The 2,318-nt window shown below is 41.4% G+C and overlaps 1 protein-coding gene across 1 annotated transcript; it reads left to right on the forward strand.

Annotated features, from left to right (window-relative positions):
- The first annotated feature begins 845 nt into the window (after window positions 1-845).
- On the forward strand, window positions 846-1,784 carry LOC146812915 (taste receptor type 2 member 40-like). Its single transcript, XM_085615228.1, has one exon. The coding sequence runs from the start codon at window positions 846-848 to the stop codon at window positions 1,782-1,784; it is 939 nt and encodes a 312-aa protein (XP_085471354.1).
- Window positions 1,785-2,318: the final 534 nt, after the last annotated feature.

Raw genomic sequence — 2,318 nt, forward strand, 5'->3', positions numbered from 1 at the left:
TCAGTGCGAAGCGATACTGTATTGGCATCTTCAGGACCCCAATAAATGAAGGTCTCATATAGAACCTCCCTTTCTTGTCAAATTCCACAGCTCTCCCATATTCCAGGCTGACAGGATCTTTCTGAATTAACTTCTCAATTCTGAAACATGTCGAGTTTCTTCATCTCACTGCTCCACAACCAGGGAAACTGATTGGACTTGTGTAAGGACACTTCTGGCATGATTGCTAATGCTAACATGAGGCTTCCTTACACCATTGATGGCATCAGTGGCCCCATCTTCATTCCATCAACAATCTCCAATTTGTTGCTGATGGACGAGGGTAGGGGCAAGGTGTGAAAAGTGCAGACAGTAAATGGGGTCTCTGAGATGATTATTACATCTGTTCTTTATCACCCCTGGAGCAGGGGCAGCAGGGGCAGAGAGTAAGTCTCATTAAAGGGCAAGCAGAGGCAGCACTTGTTATTCCTGATTACCCTTATTTAAGTCCATGCCCCTTGATTATATGACCTGGAGACAGATAAAACAAGTATTGGGAATGGAAGAGAAGAGGATAAAGAGTTTGACTCAAAGGAAACTCAGAAGAGTGGAGGGAAAGGGGTCAGAGAATGAAGGAAATGAAAGGATGAGATGGATCTTGAAATATTTGCCACTGCATTTCCATACACAAATATTTTTTTTAAAAGAGGGAAATAGTAGTGTGCTGGAAAAAAGGCCATTAGGGAAATATGTGTGTGTCAGCAGCAGCAGACAAGCAGAGGCTATAAATATTAAGCTCAAGTGTGGACTTTCCTGAAAAGAACAACAGAGATAAGAAGCTCTAGTCATCAACTGCAATAACCAAGATGTCTCCACTTCATCTTTTATTCGTGGCCATTCTTGTAATAAATCTGGTAATGGGCATCACCTCTAACACTTTCATAGTGGCTGTGATTTCTACTCAGTGGGCTGGAAGCAGACACCAGCCACCAACAAGTGATCTCCTCCTGCTGTTCCTTGGGCTGACCAATGTATTTCTGCAAGGTACCACATCATCTGACCACCTTCTCCGTTTGCTTCAGAAAGATTTGTTCAACAAAGACAGTGTTTGGAAAACCCTCTTAATCATCAGTCCATTTTTGTATTTCTCGAGTTTCTGGATCAATGCCTGGATCTGCGTCTTCTATTGCACCAAGATCGTCAACTTCGCCCATCCCCTGAGCCTTCGCCTAAAAATTGGGATCACTGCCATGCTTCCGTGGCTTGTGCTGTTGTCTGTGCTTGCATCCTTAACCGTCAATGTCTCAGGTATCTGGAGTTTTGGAGAAATGGTTGGAGATAATTCTACTGCGACAAACACCACCTCTAGCAGCACCGGGGATGGCATTAACCTTTCCCACAAGCTCTTGATGTTCATCACAGGATGCTTTTTGCCACAGATCATGATTGTAATCACTGCTGTGCTGATCCTAACCTCACTTTACAGACACACGAGACGCATGCAGCAAAACAGTACCGGGTTTAACGGTGGACCCAGCATGGAAGCCCACACCAGGGCAGCAAAAACCATCCTATCCTTGGTAATCCTTTATGCCTGTTTTACCCTTGCTTCAATGTTGGGCGTAAAAGATGATAACTGGTTTACAGAGTCGGCTATTTACTATGTTTATGTGTTCATAGGTGTTTCCTATCCCTCCCTTAACTCCCTAATTCTCATATTTGGTAACCCGAAATTGAAGGAAACAGCAAAAAAATGTGTTTGCTCCACTCTGGGTTTTGACAAATTCAATGAACAGAGAAGATGAACACGAATCAGTTTGTATGCACATCGCATACCAGAAATTAATTATTTTTAAGAGCAATTTTGACATGGAGCTCAGTGTTAAACCAGATGGAGCAAACCAATCCTCCCAACTTTCTTGCTCAGAATGACCAGCTTTGCCCTGTGCTAGAGTTGTTTTAATCACAAAACCACATTAAATTAGAAGGGAATGTGTATTGTCCATATTATATAGCTGTTTGTTTCTCTTAAACCACATTAATATCACTAGAAACAGAAATACTATTTTTTACCATTTTCCATATGCTACTCTTGTTCATATCTCTGTAACCACATTAGATTAACGAGAAGAAGGGCATATTTTGTTGGCCATACGCTAAAATTGGTTTGTTTTCAAAATTGCAAAAATAGATGAATCAATAGGCTAGATTCTGTTATGTTTCTGAGATTAAGAGTAAGATCCAGGTTTCACCTCTGTAAATCTTGCACAACTTCCTTTCCAGACATTTATCCAAATACAAGAATCTATGGGGCATATTATCAACAGATTGCGATAATT

The sequence above is a fragment of the Triturus cristatus genome, chromosome 7 (genome assembly GCF_964204655.1).
Source record: "Triturus cristatus chromosome 7, aTriCri1.1, whole genome shotgun sequence".
NCBI lineage: Eukaryota > Metazoa > Chordata > Amphibia > Caudata > Salamandridae > Triturus > Triturus cristatus.

What these genes read in the sequence shown, in the direction of transcription:
- LOC146812915 (XM_085615228.1), top strand. Translation starts at nt 846, where the DNA reads ATGTCTCCACTTCATCTTTTATTCGTGGCCATTCTTGTAATAAATCTG.